The sequence below is a fragment of the Lutzomyia longipalpis genome, chromosome 1, assembly GCF_024334085.1.
Source record: "Lutzomyia longipalpis isolate SR_M1_2022 chromosome 1, ASM2433408v1".
Taxonomy (NCBI): domain Eukaryota; kingdom Metazoa; phylum Arthropoda; class Insecta; order Diptera; family Psychodidae; genus Lutzomyia; species Lutzomyia longipalpis.
Window position 1 is genome coordinate 5,120,847 of NC_074707.1, and position 16,021 is coordinate 5,136,867.

Below are 16,021 nucleotides of genomic sequence, written 5' to 3' on the forward strand. Positions count from 1 at the left end.
AAGGTACATAAATAATTGTTTTACTGAAGCGTAGAAGTATAGCTTGCAGTATAGTTGACATGGATAAGAAATAGTGTGTCAAGGTAGTGTTTCTCTTCTGATCAGGTTTACTGAAGCATTGGATACCTGGGCGAAAGAAAGTTCTCTGAGGTTATGGTTTCGCATAGAGGTATCAGGAGAAGAGAAAGGTGCTTGTGCACATGGAAGAGCAATTCACTATGTTTATGTGATCAGTAGAAATACTGTGATAAACTGGCTCTTCACGCATCCATAGAACCAATCTGATGTCTCAGTAGATATGGTAGAATGGATGAATAGGAATGTAGGTCTGGGCGATCAATGGACGCATTGTAAGCTAGACAAGACATTCAGGTCATGTATCTATGCAACCAGTTAATACTAAAGACAACATTCATGAGTCTTCGTTGATCGGATGGTATAGAGAGACAAATCATGAGTCTGTGAGTAAATGATACTGGTGTAGATAAAGCATGACGAGGTTTTCGCGGAGAGGCATCATGCTTGCATGGTGGGCCTGTTACGTTGAAAACCTGAAATGTCGTATTGATTAACATCAATCCAAGGTTAAGGTCCAAGGTTCTTGATAGTTAATCATACGGCGAATGGTTTCTCGGAGACACTAGTTTCTATGGAACGAGCTTACGGTTCCTGGAACTGGGTAAGCTAAGTCTAGACATATGTTCCATGAGAAACAAGTAACATGGCGAAAGCTGTGTTGAGAGAACCTTCTGTAGGTTCATGGGTGTGATGATTTTGTGTCAGGGCACTGGCGTACTAAATCAAACAGAACCCTTGTGTACTTGGGCTACCAGGTACGGTTCCATTAGGAACAATTTGATATGATCTTCAGTTGTGAATATAGTTGTTGTCTAATACAGACTTGTACTCTATACACAGGACCGCAGTTGTTATCGCATTCATTGCGAAGTATACTGGTCGAAGATCACGGGAAAATTCGGTCAATCTGTCTTGCTTTTCCTAGCTTGTGCCGAGGACGTCACAAAAGTCAGGAATGGCCGAATGTAGTACCGCTGGTACTAACTGTCATGGTATAGGACAGATTGGCTTATGTGTGTGGTGTTGGCGGGAGTCTTAAGGTGACTCTCTCTCCCAACCACCCTAGTACGGTTGGCTCAGTTGCTCGTGGGCCATGGGGTCGTACGGACGGACCCACCCCATAAGTCTGAATCGTAGTACCTGGCTATGACAATTGGTATCTCATTGTCAGGTATTTTACAGTATATAATTCCGTCTGGAGCATACAAAAAAAAAGAACTAGCAGAGAGAATAAGAGAAATAAAAAAAAGTATCCATCCTTGGTGTGTGAAGTGTGCATTTAGTGCATTTGACAATGGAATAGATGAAGGGGGAAGAAGGAATAAAAAAGTATAGTGAAAAACGTGAAATATAAGGAGAAAGAAGAACGAAGGAGAGCAAAAAGAAAAGAAACAAAGAAAATTGTGAAGATATATAAGTAAAATATTACATCGACGTCACTGATGGCATTCAAAATGTCTGCAAGGAGTGTAGAATGAAATATTACATTCCCTTTACAGCCTGGTATGTGTATATTATGTATTTCTTATATTATGTACACATATTCACTTTGACAATATAATCATAAATTTTTCCTTTTAATTTCTCAACATCCTTGGGTAAATTTCATGGTGATTTTACCCAAGGAGACAATTTGTGGAGAATTAATTTTCACGAACAAAAATTCATCACCCATTTCCACACATATCCATTGTACATAATGTACCTAAATATATATACAAAATAATATAAATACCAAAAGAGGTTCAAAATGTATAATGTCTAATATAGTACATGGTACACATTTTAATATCTCATTCCTATGTTGTCTTCGTTTCTCTTGTTTTTCGTTTCAAGTTAATAATCTTATCGCTTCTGTGAATAACATATTTTGTGTACACAATGGTAAATGAGTGTGTTTATTCTGCTATTTCTACGTCGTATATTTTACATGGGGATTGACTAGTTTGCTTGTCAAATATATGACGAAAAAAGATGATAATGGGGATTGCATTAAATACTTCTTTTTTGGCTTGATCTGATTTACAAGAAATGTACCTGCATTACAACAAAATAAAACATTTTCCGTTATTTCCATAATCAGATCTGTAAAATATCTAACACTGCGTAAGATTCAGAAAGGAAAAATATATTTTTTTATGATTTGGAAAATTGGAAATAAAAGATTAAAATAAGCTATAATAAAATACCCATATATGATATTTTATAGCAAGAATTGCATCAGACATTTCTTTATTTTTCTTTTTCGTAGATCATTTATTGCTTTTAAACTTTGAATTCTTGGTTAAAGATATAAAGAAAATGTGAGGAATTTTCTCTTTGAAATCCAATAAAGCACTTGTTTTTTTTCCACTGTCATCTCTTTCATTTTAAACACATAGGGAAAAAAATATATTTTTAACAGTGTATTTTTGTAATTCCTGCAAGATTTATAAAATGAACAAGCAAGAGAAGAAAATACAAAATAGACAAAAGACATGGTTAAAAAATGTGAATAGCATCGCGGAAAAAAAGAAAAGATTATGTAGACATGTGTAGAGAGAATTTGAAAAGTATGTAATATATAATATACAAACAAAAATTTCACTTTATTTACCCATATTCTTCTTCATTTTTTTTTAAATAAATATTCACATTTTTGTATTTTACTATATATACATATATTTTCTCCTTTTCTTTTTCTTGTGAGCGCTTAACTATGTCTCTCTCACAATAAAAGCCTGAAATGTTTGCTATGTACTGTACATATATAATGTATATCTAATACGCAGAGACACAGAAAAAAGTTATATAATGAGTCACAAATAGAAAATTCTAAAATGAAAGTATCATTGTGTTGAAAGACGATTGGGGAGGAAATAGTAAAGAGAATAGAATAAAGTGCACAAAGTGATGAAAGAAGAAAGGCTAATACTTAGGGGAGACCGGGGTAAAAATAGTCAATTTGCGTAAATCCTTATCTGCAGGATTCCCCAAAGGCAAGAAAATTTCCTCGATAGGTCATTCTTATAGGAAATTTCCTGGCCTACAACTTTGTCTCAGACCACTTTTCTCTATCTCCACTGAAAATATGAGTTTTCGAGCTTTTCCTAAACCCTTCCGCTTCTGACTTTTTTTAAACGCGGCGGGTAAATATAGTCACCAGTTGGCTAAATAAAGTCGGTCGAATTTTCCGGCATTTCCAATGATTTTCCACCTGAGAGATTGATAGTAGTTGATAGCTAAACTTCGCACCTTTTGATCCGCGACAAGGAATTTCACTTTTATACGCACTAAAACAGAGAATTTTGCGATTTTCTCAAACACGCCATTTTGCAACAAATGAATAGAAAATATGCCAAAAATTTCAATCTCCCATATGATTTACATGGGATGACTAGATCTACCCCAAGGGGTATGTTTTGATTCAAAAAATTGTAGAGAAAAATCATTAAAAGTTAATGAAAAATACACCTTGGCAACGTTTTCTGCACTAACCCAGGTAGTGAGAAAAATTATCAGATTGGAAAATTGCTGAAGGAAAACTTCGGAAAACGCGTTTTTCTTAATACGCAAAAGTTTGGGAAATGGGCCAAAAATCTATTTTCATTTTTAACTCCTAAAGTACTGATCGCATAACCTCCAAATTACTGTCAAAAATTATAGGTTGGTAGGGCTTTCCACCAGAATTTTTTCCGATTTTTCCGATTAATAACTTCGGAGAAATTGGCATTTGAAAATTCGAAAATGACTATTTTTACCCCGGTCTCCCCTATAATATGGAGTAGAAGAAAGAAAAAAAATCACACATTTTTTTATAATTATGAATTCAAAATCTTTTATTTTCTTTTTTTCTTGCCACTATTTCGTGCCAATTTAGCATTGATGTGTTAGTACATATATGTATGTACATAGTTTTTTTTTTATTGTATTACCTATGTGAATTGTAAAGTGAAAAATATGAGATATAGAGAAGGTGATTTGTGCATTTTAGCTGTTAAATTGTGTGTGTATGATCCATTTAAGTTAGAGGTCGATGACTTAACATGTATAAAATTTAGAACGATGTGTTATGTACATTAATTAAACTTGAGAAACTCAAATTAACTTTCCTACATAATACTTTTCTGACAGAGTAGTGGAATGGGTATATATGTAGAGAAAAATCTATTTATAATTTGAGCATGTGTTTAGTTTTTTTTGTGCTACATTCCTTTTACTTAGATCATTGCAATGCAATGGAAAAAAAACTCTCACCTTCTCGCTATAAAGGGGCTAATTTAATTTTCGATATATAGCAAAGAAACAATCCTAAAATATCAAATAAAATTTTTTTTTGTCTTACATATCCGAGTTTGTTTTTGGCACAAAAGAAGTTACGATCATCAAAAAATAATCAAAAAAAAGCAGCAAAAGTTGACAAAAAAAGAGGAAAGTGCACACATATACCAATTGTTTTGCTTATTTTCAATTCACTGAGAAAGGAGTTTAGTCTCCAATATAAAGAAAAATTCCTAATTTAAAGAATAAGTCAATCATAACGCGTCCAGTTATTAGAGTTGGTATACCACAACGCGGATGGGTCAGTCTATGCGTTGTAATTTAATTTTTAAGTAGTATTAGTAGGCAAAGTTGATTTTTTAATAAAATTCATCAATTCGAAAGACAAAAATGGTTATATCTCAAGTTCTATTGCACATACAGAAATTTCTTGACTAGTTTTGGAAAGGTATTCAAATAAGCTATAATTTGACATATATTTCGATACATTTCAAGGTCACCTCCAGAACACGAAATTGCGGATTTTTGTTTGACCAAAACAGTTTTTTGGACTTTTTGTCCTCAAGGAATGGTTTTAGAGGTTTCTAATGTTCCAGACAGTTGTAGAAAATTGCAAAACCTTTAATTTGATACCAAATTGAGCAAAATCGGACAATCCGTTCAAGAGATATGACTCTTAGAACTTTTCAAATTCAAGAGTTTTTCAAATGGCTATATCTTCTAAACGGTGACATAGAATTTCTTCATTTTTGGACTGATGAAAGATATTGAGTCAGGCTACAACATATCAAAATTTAAAGGAAAACGATAACAGATGTTGGGAGATATAGCCCCTTAAAGTTAGGCAATTTTTGCTTTTGTTTTTAGCGCCTCTTGCGGATGTTTTTGAAACTTGAAATGTTCTAGACAGTTGTAGGGCTTCTCAATACCTTTCATTTGATACCAAGATGGTCAAAATCGGTCAAGCCGTTCTCGAGTTATATCGAAAAAACACTTTTTGCTTTAGGCCGCCATATTTGCTAAACCGCTTGACCGATTTTCAAGTATGATTTGTTGGTGAAAACGTTTCACTGAGCTCTACAACATACTAAAATTTCAGACCTCTAGCTTTAAGGGAACTGGTCGACGGTATTTCAAAATGGCGGACGGCGGCCATCTTGGATTTTGAAAATGCGAAAAAATGAAATTTTACACCCACATTTCTATAGAAAACTTCAAACCGGAAGTCTCTATCTGTTACTGTTCTCGAGTTATAAGCCAAAGTATGGCGCACCGGCCGGCAGGCCGGCCGGATCAAAAATTTTCCACCACCATTTTCGTAATGTGGGATGTCTAAAACGTGCTCATACCAAGTTTGAGCCCGATCTGAGGTGGTCGGTTTTTCCGATGATTACAATACTTGGTATGCCACGATTGTGGTATACCAACTAATTGGGAAATTACGATTAATATTGTAGAGGATCAAAAAGGAAAAAAAAATTCCGCATATAAGAAAAAGATGAGAAAAAAAGCAAGAAATTTAAAGAACTGTCGAAAGTAATTAAAACGGAACTTTTTGCCCTATTGGAGTTATATATGTATACTGTACACATATGTATGTGTATAAGAAGTGTATGTAGGTAGATATATCGCGACATAAAAAGAGCAACGGACAGTATAACTTACGTAATAAGCAATCTTCACGGCTGATTAGCAATTTTTTTTTACACTTAATTCACCCTTTTCGTTCATTGTCCAATAATGTGACACGTCATTGGAACTCGAAAGATTGCGTCGAATCGTTCGTTTTTTTTTTAATGTACATACATATATGTATGTATATGAACTGTGACAGAATATAAAGAGTAATTTATTACGTTGCAAAATCTTGGGTATATAATGAAACACGAGTTGTCGTTTATCCACGATATACAACGACTGTTCTTGATAACGTTGCAAAAATGTGCCACAATGTTAAAATGTGACACAAATTGTTCACAATACCTACATATATAGGATGAAAGTAATGCTGGAAAACTGATTAATGCTTTTCTTATTAACACATAAAAATTATCAAAATAATAGAATTCTATGTAATATATGATTTACTTCAATGAAAATTTGCAAAATGATAATGTAAAATATAAAGAATTATTTTGTATTACACAATTCATATATACCGAAATACATAATACATGCTCCTACGCGTGAAGTAAATTCCTCTAAATCATATTACCCTATTTTCATAAATAAACGCAAAAAAAACATTTCCAGTCTATTTTGCTTTATAGACTACTGATAAGAACAATTTTTCACCATTCATATGCATTGATAAGATAAGCATTTATTATAAACTGATATTTAAAGGGGTAAAAAGGTATATATAGTAGCTTACGTTTCTTTTCATTAGTTAAAAATAGATTAGTTAATCATATTAAATATTGAATAAAAAAAACAATTGAAAATCCTTAACCAAAAAATAATAATACCCTATATGAGAAATTGAGAAAATATTTCTTATTTTTAAACATTTTGGTATAATGTCTGTTTTATTTAATTCGCGTTAAAAGTAGAATTAATAGTAGGTTATAGTGAAAATGTTCAAAATAAATTTCTATATACAGGACACTATATACAGTGTAATTCATATAATATGTAAATGTGTACACATTATTCCATTAAAATGGAAGAAACTTTATAAATTTTGTCTGATTAGAATCAACTCAACTTCTATATTATGAAAGTACCCTTTGAAATTAATTGCACCATATAAGACGAGTATTCAATTGCACTATGCTTGCCTATTGTACATTTATATATACATACATGATATATATATATATGTGAGATATAAAATAGAGGATTGAGAATATATATCGTTATAGGCTGTCAAAGAATAAAATAAATGTGAACAGGAGGAAATGGAGGAAATTAATACATAAGTGTAGTTAAAAGGCGCATTTTTGCATACCTATTTGAATGAATTTATTTTTTTTTATTTTGAGTTGTAAAATTGTTGATTTAATATAAAATCAATATCGCGTCACTATTTGACATTAAAGAAAATATACGAATTTATAAAAAAAACAGTTCTATCACATTCCAAATTTTATTTATTTATTTTTTAATTCCTATGTTATATTTCTTATTCAATTTTATTTTATATATTCCGTCAGACTTTTTATTCAATTCGAATTCCAATCATTCCCAAGAGTACAATTTATTTTTTTCACTGACTGTTGTTGAAATGTCTATGAAGGTGAATGAAATGAAAAAGGAAGGAAAGAGCGTGTAAAAAAAATTCGTGTCTTTTTATTTATTTTTTATTCTTCAAAATATCAGACTTCTTTATTCTATTTTTTTATGTATATTCCTATGTATAGTATTTTCTTTTTCTTTGAATAAAATAGGATATTTCGGTAAAAAGGTAATTTCTATTATGACATATTCAAAATTTGTATGACAAGTGCGTGTAAGTTATGAAGGTAATAATATAAATTCTATGTATGGAAGTGAGAAAGAAGAAAATAGCCACATACAATATGAGGTGAGATTTTATGTTGAGAAATTATTATCTATATAGGTACATTATGTTTCAGGTAGATTATTTACATAAAATTACAATACAATACTGGTGAACATTCCATTAATAGTAACCGCTACTATGTAGTCTGTATGTAGGTATATAAATATAATGGTTGAATTATTTTGTGGTTGGTATATATATAAAATGGGTAAAGAAACTTTGTTTTTTTGTACATAAAAATGCTAAATAAACATGCCAAAGTAAATACCTATACCTTGTGCTGATGTTGTATACATATATAATTACAACAAAATGTAGTGTGTTATATATTTAGTTCTTTGATTAATTGAAGACAATATTTTCGCTCCTCCTCTCACTTTATGTTTTTCACAGTGGCTAAGGCCAGTATGTATATGTATACAATATAATGTAAAGTCACGCTTATTTATAGTTTTATAATACATGCATACATATAGGTACACAATGTAGAATGATGAATAATCAAAATGCGAGTATTTATTATCAACTATCTATATATGTATGAATACCAAATTGGAAACTACTGAAGATATATGTACATATAATCTACATATGAATTCATATTTTATTGCATTTTTGATCTATTGAATTGATCTATCAATAATTATAGGTCTGCGTGTGCAGTTTAAAGATTCAAACTAAATATAAATACTTATATAGTTGAATTTTATAGTCTTTTTTACTTTTCTAATTTAATTTTAATATGCAAATAAAACATTTTTAGTTTTCTACAGGATGGGTATAAAATTAAAAGTTGACTTTATTGCATTTTTATAGTTAATCGTGGCATAAATTATAATGAATATTAAGTAGTATCATATGACGTTATTTAAAAGTTCTAACTATTGCCATTGCAGAAATTATTTTTTAGCATTTTATTTGTCATCATTTTAACATCAAATAATGCATATATTTTTAGTAAAATAGAGTTTATTTTACGTTGAAAATATATACATAAAATTTCAAGAAAGAAAAAAAAGACAAGCCAAACTAGTATTTACCTTCTAGCATAATAACATAAGATTTTCGTATGTGAAACTGATTTGTAAAAACCAGATTTTCATGGTAGGTAGTATGTCACTTGATGAGAAGAGGACATTTAATCTTGTTTGAACTCTTTATGATCTCTTTTTTCAAGTTTTTCATCTTGATGTGTTTTTTTTTGCGTAAGCACTGAGCAGTAAAAATGTGCCGGGGATATAAAAATGCAATTCTGTCGTTTGTGAAATGAACACATGAAATGAAGAAAGAAAAAAAAAGATACAAAAATTACTTTGTCGTGCATGGAGACATTCGTATTATATATAGGTACATAAGCGTATAACCGGAGAGTATATAATACAATTTTCACTTTATGTGGCGCGCACAGGTTAAAATTGACGTCGGTGACCATAATTCCTCTTCATGTCTCTCACCAGAGTAAATGAGAGACCTCCTATGTACATACGTACACTATGGTGTAGATACATATTTTAATACATGGCATGTGTTGAAAATGGTTCTCTTTCATTCCAAGTGTTGCATGGATGATTGAAAATATATAATGTAAACGGTATAAATAAAATGTTTACTCTCATTCTGCACTGTGAGTATATATTTATATAGGTATATAATAATAGATTAATGTGTATATAATGAAATAATCATGAAACCACGAGTTTGATCTCTCTACAATGCACACAAAACCGTTTGCGAATTCATATGTATGTATATATGTACATATGTATTTACACGAGATCTCTCAGTCTTCCATTGGCTTTTTTTATCTATTATTTTGCGTCTCTTTCTCTCTCCATTTCCCAATATAGGTAATATTTTTTTATTATTGTAAAGTAATATTTTTTTAATTAGACAAATAATGAAAAAAAAACCGACACAAATCCCATTTAAATGGTGAATTGAATAATTTCAAATGAAAGCGAGAAAATTGTGTTTTTGCTACTGATTATAATCATGCAATTTAATAGGTACAGTAGAATGCACTTTTATGTCTCTGACATTCGCTATTTTATATTTGTGTAGTATAGTATAGGAAAAAATAAACAATTATTTCCACACAAGCTGTAATTGTTTCAGATTACTATCTGCAGATGAAATAGCTTGTCACAGGGAAAAATGTGTGAGGGAAATTGTATTTAATTGACCCTGAAAGGAAAGAAAGAACGAGAGAAAGAGAGAGAGAGAATAAATATAATTATGAAATTCTTTTAAATTCAATGCGCGTGTATTACCCTTTACAATTGTTCACAATTTCTTGTTGATTAGTATGCATTAAATTGTGGAGAAATTGCAGATTTATCTATGATATAATTTAATTTTAATGTATTTAATTAATATTTACAAAATTTCATCTTGTTCATCATTTTTCACTTTTAACCTTCTCGGTAGATTAAGTCGGAGTCATCTACTTTATTAGTTGTCCCATATAAACTGTTAACGTTTAATTTATCTTCATGAAAGGATAATAAAAATATACATTACATTCTGGAATGCATTCTATGAGTTCTCTAAACGGGGTCATACATTATATAGTTTTTAGTGGTTAAGTAAAGTTATTTATAAACAAACATTTCATTGAAAGATGAAAGATAAAATAGGTAGTATAGAAATAAAAATAATAGAATAAAACTTTAACCATTTAATGCTTTACATCTAATTTCCTATAGTATTTCTCCCTTTATACGAATCTATATTTAAATGGTTAATATACCTGATTTGAAACATCGATTCAACCACATATACTTTTATGAAAGACAGGAAATATGATTTAGAGAGAAATTTTTGGATCTGATCCAAATGAATTTTGATTATAATATATTATTATGCTTGCATAGCATAAACAAATTAAATAATTAAGATTTTCTTGCAAAATACCATGGAATTTGTTTAATATATATGTAGTGAAAGAAATTATGAAAGCATTTTCTAATAAATCATTTTCCTTTTATTGCACTTTGAGGAATCTCTTCGTAATGTTAAGGATAAAGTAAGTATATACATATAATTTGTTTAAAACCAAAGATTCTTTATTCTTTAAACACTTTGATTATTTTCTATTTTTTTATAATTTTTATTTTAAGTAACAATTATTCGTGTTTCTGTGGAAAAAATCTATTTGAAATAACTTTGTTGTACTTTAAAAAGATCAATCTCACAGCAAAGTTTCTTCAAGTAGATAATAATATCAGATTAAATAAGCACCTATTTTAAAAGTCAATAAGAAAGTTTATTTCATAATTAATTTTTTTTAATTAAATATGATGTTAGAACCAATTTAATTTTAGGGAATTTATTCTTAGAAAAAAAAAAGAAAGTATAATCCAATTGGAATTATTAAAGTTGCAGGTTAGGGTAAAAACGAATTTTTACTTAATAATTTTATTTTATAAAACTATGAATTGAAGGGTTTTCGTACTTTAGTTAAGTTTATTGATCAATTTTTCAAATTCTAAGTAGTACCTAATTCGAAAAAAATAGTAACTTGACTTTCATCATGTAAATTTAAATGTCAAATTATTATTTTCAAATACCTTTCACCATGTTAGACCTTGAAGTAATTGTTGTTTTTTAATTATACAAGAATTGCTTTCATTCTTATACTGTCTCAATTTACCTTTGGATAGTACAATATAGCCAAGCAACATAGGCCAATTTTTTTTCTTTCATTTATTTTCAATTAAATACATTTTTCTTTGCACACTTTTGCATCACATTTTTCGCGAAAACTCCAAGTTTATCTGTGTGTATCGTTTTCTCTGTAGAATGCCGCAAATTTCGGATATCCCGTCATCAAGTCACCCGTAAAGGTTAGAGTTTTAATCAGTACATAGTATTCTTTTTTTTTCTTGTATTAGTTAAAGAACATTTAAATGCAAATAAAAAAAACTCTACAGAATAGGTCTTTATGAAAAGAAAAAAAAATCTTGTTTGACGTATTTATGTATACTATATATGTTTCTTTTTAATTTTCTCCTTCTCTCTTTCTCAAAATTTATTCGTACTTTGACACACAATTTTATACATAACATACATATATATTTCAATGTTAAGTATTGCAAAATGATTATACAATGGCGCCTTGTTATTTCTCACGCATTCTTTTCATTTTCTTTTTTTTTCTTCTTCTTCTTTTACATTTATTAAGATGAGTTTGAAAGAGTTTAAGCGGTTTCACAAAAAAAATACATAAAACAATATACTATGTACCTACGTCACAATTTACTTCTTTACTGTGTTTACAACTGTTTTATGTAATGGGAAATAATTTTAATTGCTTCTCTGAAATGGTTTGAACTGAATTGTCAGAGAGCGCAGTTAACTTTTTTTTTCTTATTTTATTTCCGCATTTGTTTCATTAGCAAATTTCGTCTTAATGATATAAAGTTATTTATGTAGTTAAAATGTGTAGAACAAGTTTTTGGGATCAACCAGGAATCGTATAAAATGATATATACCTATCCAAATGAATCTTCGAAAATATTTTATATCAAAAAAGAAAATTTTAAACTTTAGTATGTGATTGAAGTAAAAGCTTCAGTATGTATTTGAAAATTACTTAATTTCGAAGCTTTTACCAAATGAAAAATTAATGCAAATAAGGCAAAAATTGGCAATTTGAAAAATAAATTGTGATAAAAATTGAATTTTATTTAAAAAAAATGACAATGTAAAATAAAATCACATTTAAGAGTTTATATTCGAAAAATTATTGAGTAAGATTAACAATTTATCATTGATAAACAATGAGATGGACAAAATGATGGAAATATGTGTTTTAATTTTTTTATGATTTAATATAGGGAATATGTTTTATTCATTTCAGCATATGCATTCAGCATGGAATCTGAATACCCTGCCGGCACAGAATCCAGTTCCGCACTTGTCCCACATCAGTATACCTGCGCATATGATACCCACGGTGGGTGGTATCCAGACATCAGTGGGGGGAAGCCAAGTGGTGGGTAGTGGTGGTGTTAGTGTAGTGGCAGGAAATTCAAGTAGTAGTGGTGCTAGTGGGGGAAGTGGAAATAATGGGAATAGTGATCCGAGTCAGGAGGACAAACGCCGTCGGATGGAGCACGAACGACTCGTGGCTGCTGCAGCGGATCGGGATAGTAGGGAGCGAGAACGGGAGAACGTGAAAAGGAACTCGACCGTCTGCGGCAGCAAGAGCAACAGAGAGCATACTACATGCAAACTGGGGTAAGTTTTCCTGCCATTTATACATAAATGGATTGTACATAGTCAAGTGAACTATCCTAGAAAGATTTTTATTTGTTGCTTTTGCTAAAAGAGGAATTTGGGGAAAAATTTAATTTAATATCATTAATGAATGATTCTCTTTTGAAAGGTTCAACGAGCACCAACGAAAAGTGCAAGTGACTACCATCGTGGAATTTCAATTGTACCACCGCCGTCAAAAACAAGACGAGAAGATGAGAAACCCAGTCCAATGAAGGATCTCAATACACATCAACCCTATACATTGTATAGTGGTTTTTCCGGATACCCTCCGGGTGCATTTCAAAAGGACATCAAGGTAAATTCATTTTTTGCCTTTATTTACTTTTTCTTTTCAATATTACTAAAGTCATGTTAGGTGCTACATGATTCTATCTAGAGTGACATTAGTCTAAATCCAATTTAAATGATTAATACCATTTTACAATATGTATTGTGAGGTAACATGAAACAATGTACATACATATATATTCTTGAATTAAATTGATTGCAATAATTCAATCAGAGTGGTCAAATTCACGTCATTTAACTCGAGATTTATTGTTAACACACAACACGTATAATAATCCATGGACGTGTCTGCATTTGAACTTGAAGCGTGTGAGAGAAAATAAATTATGTATATATCGTCGATATTCCTATCTTTTGCAACATTCAGCTATATTTTTTTTTATTCTGCAAAACTCCACAATATTTGATGAAATCTTGCTGACTCAGAGATTATGTGTGGCTATATTTATGTAGTTTATTTTCGCCACAATCCGCCACCTAAACTCCACAATTCGCCACCAGACCACCACATAAACGCCACCTAGCGGCTAACTAGTGAATTTCACGTAACTAAGATAAACTTTAGCTTAGTTACAAAACACTCAACAACACACAGAAAGGAATAAGTTAAGATAAAAAAACAGAGATAACAAAAAAAAAGCTGCAAGTAAAAAATTTCACCTAGTTCGTGATTAGGAAGACTTTTAATATATTGAGAGATTCAATGAAATGTTACCGAAGGTGTTAATAAAAAATTAATTAATAATTAATTAAATGAGTAAAGAGACAGAAAGATCTCGAAGCGTATCTATACGAGCAAATTTAACCTAATTTTTCAACCTCCATTAAACACTTGATTGCAATTCCTCTCGTTCATGAATGCTGCTGCTGTATAAAGGAGGAGTTGTTAAAATGCACATCCAAAGTTATTGGAAATTACACGAACATCTCAGGTGTGCTACTGATCATTTCTCCATTTACACACAGAGTTATAGAGGAGCAAAGAAATAATCATCGAAGCTGAGCCAATTTGCATTTTTGCATGAAGTTTTTCATTTTTCTTTTTTTTTCTCTCTTTCTTCTGCATCTCACTACATATAATTTTCACTTCTCAAGAATTAATACCTATATGGCATGTTATATATAATGGGGATGATGCGGAGAAATACAATTTTGCAATATCCCAATGATGTTACAGTAAATGAGCATTAACTTTCATTTGAATCTCATTTTAGACTTTTTCCTCTCCATGAATATTTTTATTAGGGGAATATGGGGTGATGTTACGTCTAGACATTTTAACGTGATATAGAATTCTACTCAGAACATCCCTATAGAAAAAAATTTTCTGAGCTTCTCAGAAAGCTTTTTGTGACCAATTTGTTGAAAAAAATGCCCCTCAGTTTCCCCTAAACACAAATTAGTGACCCTCACGGTGGTTTTATATTCTTTTCTTTATTTTATTTTGGACTATCTTTTGGTTTACTATCGGTGGGTCTTTTTGTGTGAAATGAACGATGAGAGGAATACCTTAATTTCAAAGCAATAGCCCTTAATTTATTACTTTTTCTTTAAAAATAAAATCAAAGAATAAATTGAAAAATTATGTGTTTCTTAGACTGATACGTTGGAAAAAAAAAGATTTCAATTAAATTAAATATTTTAATATAAATCGAAAGAATTCGTAGATTCTTTTATCAATCTGTTTAAGAACTTTCAAACTTTTGTACTGATTTTATGTTAGATATATAAATTGTCTACAAGAGGTCTAAGCTAGTCTGAAATTATAGCTAAATTTGGCTTAAAACTCTTTAACTAGACTTCCTTCTTTAAAACCTTAAAATCAAGATTCTTAATCAAGGCCTAAGTTTTCTAAGCTCAACCTATTTTTTAACTATGCCAAAGTTTCTTAAACCATGGTTAAGTTTCTTAATTTCGGCCTAAGTTTTTTAGGATAGACTTAAGTTCTCTCAAATCAGGCTTAAACTTTTCAAACAAGCCTTAAGTATTTTAGGTAAGACCTAAAATTTCTACTTTAGATCTAAGTTTTTTAAGCTAGGACTAATTTTTTAAGCTAAGTTTTAATTGTCCTATATCAAGGACAAGTTTATTTTTAATCTAAAACTCAGTTCTTATAGACTAAAACTAGGTTTTTTAAGCCCGATCTAAATTTTATTTGCTGAGCCTAAATCTTTAAGTAAAACTTGAGTTTCTTAAGCCAGGCCTACATTTTGTAATACAGGCCTCAGTTTTCTAGGCTTGGTCTAATGCTTTTTTAATCTAGGCCTAAGTTTTTTTTAGCCAAGACCCAATCCTTTAACGTTAGATCAGAAAAGGAAGAGTTGAAAATAAATGATTTTTTTTTACAAAATTAGCAAAAATTAATTCTTCTTAAAAAAATTAAAAAGAAAAATTCATCATTTCACGTCAAATAACCCTTTTGGTATGATTTTTTTCCTTACACAACGGACATTAAAAATGATGTTTAACTCATCTTGAAATTATACTATATTCCCCACAACTGGCACACATTTTTTCCTTTTGCATACACGCATTTCTCAATATTTTTATCTTCTTCTCTGTGCGTGGTGGCGAAAGATTTTTGTTTTTCATCAAAGCGTAACCACG

The 16,021-nt window shown here is 30.4% G+C and overlaps 3 protein-coding genes across 3 annotated transcripts in view; 1 reads left to right on the forward strand and 2 right to left on the reverse strand.

Moving 5' to 3' along the window:
* LOC129786719 (glutamate-rich protein 2) overlaps nt 1–16,021 on the reverse strand; it is an 871,459-nt gene that overhangs the window by 274,895 nt on the left and 580,543 nt on the right. The gene's annotated exons all lie outside the window — the stretch shown is intronic.
* LOC129786663 (nuclear cap-binding protein subunit 1-like) overlaps nt 1–16,021 on the reverse strand; it is a 303,879-nt gene that overhangs the window by 274,895 nt on the left and 12,963 nt on the right. The gene's annotated exons all lie outside the window — the stretch shown is intronic.
* Nucleotides 10,840–13,543, forward strand: LOC129786732 (uncharacterized). Its single transcript, XM_055821924.1, has 4 exons — nt 10,840–10,868; nt 11,644–11,688; nt 12,705–13,084; nt 13,233–13,543. Exons 3-4 carry the CDS (start codon nt 12,708–12,710, stop codon nt 13,336–13,338), a joined length of 483 nt encoding a protein of 160 aa, XP_055677899.1. The 5' UTR covers nt 10,840–10,868; nt 11,644–11,688; nt 12,705–12,707; the 3' UTR covers nt 13,339–13,543.